This window comes from Plectropomus leopardus, unplaced genomic scaffold (genome assembly GCF_008729295.1).
Source record: "Plectropomus leopardus isolate mb unplaced genomic scaffold, YSFRI_Pleo_2.0 unplaced_scaffold91895, whole genome shotgun sequence".
Taxonomy (NCBI): Eukaryota; Metazoa; Chordata; class Actinopteri; order Perciformes; family Serranidae; genus Plectropomus; species Plectropomus leopardus.
Genome location: NW_024701333.1, coordinates 1 through 474, shown reverse-complemented (window position 1 = coordinate 474; position 474 = coordinate 1). Strand labels below are relative to the sequence as shown.

The 474-nt window shown below is 46.0% G+C and overlaps 1 protein-coding gene across 1 annotated transcript; it reads left to right on the top strand.

Annotated features, from left to right (window-relative positions):
* Positions 1 to 3: 3 nt before the first annotated feature.
* On the top strand, positions 4 to 445 carry LOC121940653 (hemoglobin subunit beta-2-like; the record flags this gene model as incomplete). Its single annotated transcript, XM_042483370.1, has 2 exons — positions 4 to 147; positions 271 to 445. Coding segments are annotated over 2 exons (273 nt in total), but the record flags the coding sequence as incomplete, so codon positions are not given.
* Between the last annotated feature and the right edge of the window lie 29 nt (positions 446 to 474).

The window sequence follows — 474 nt, the reverse complement described above, 5'->3', positions numbered from 1 at the left end:
GGAAATCCGTTGGTTGCAAAACACGGAACAACTATCCTCCACGGTCTGGACCGGGCTGTGAAGAACATGGACGACATCAAGAACGTCTATTCCGAGCTGAGCGTGCTGCACTCCGAGAAACTGCACGTGGACCCCGATAACTTCAGGGTAAATTCATTCAACTAATGCGACTCTTAACGATTATTCTAAAAAAAAAAAAAACAGACGAACAAACAAAAACCCACCAACCTTTCATGTTGCTGATGTTGTCTGATGCTTGTTGTGTTGCAGCTGATTTCCGACTGCCTGACCATTGTGGTCGCTTCTCGGCTGGGCAAAGAATTCACTGGTGAGGTCCAGGCAGCTTTCCAGAAGTTCCTGGCCGTGGTGGTGTCCGCCCTGGGAAGACAGTACCACTAGAGAGATTCAACAGAGGACCATCAATGATCATTTGCTTAAAAGTTCTTTGTTTTTGTCTCAAAAGCAAATAAACAA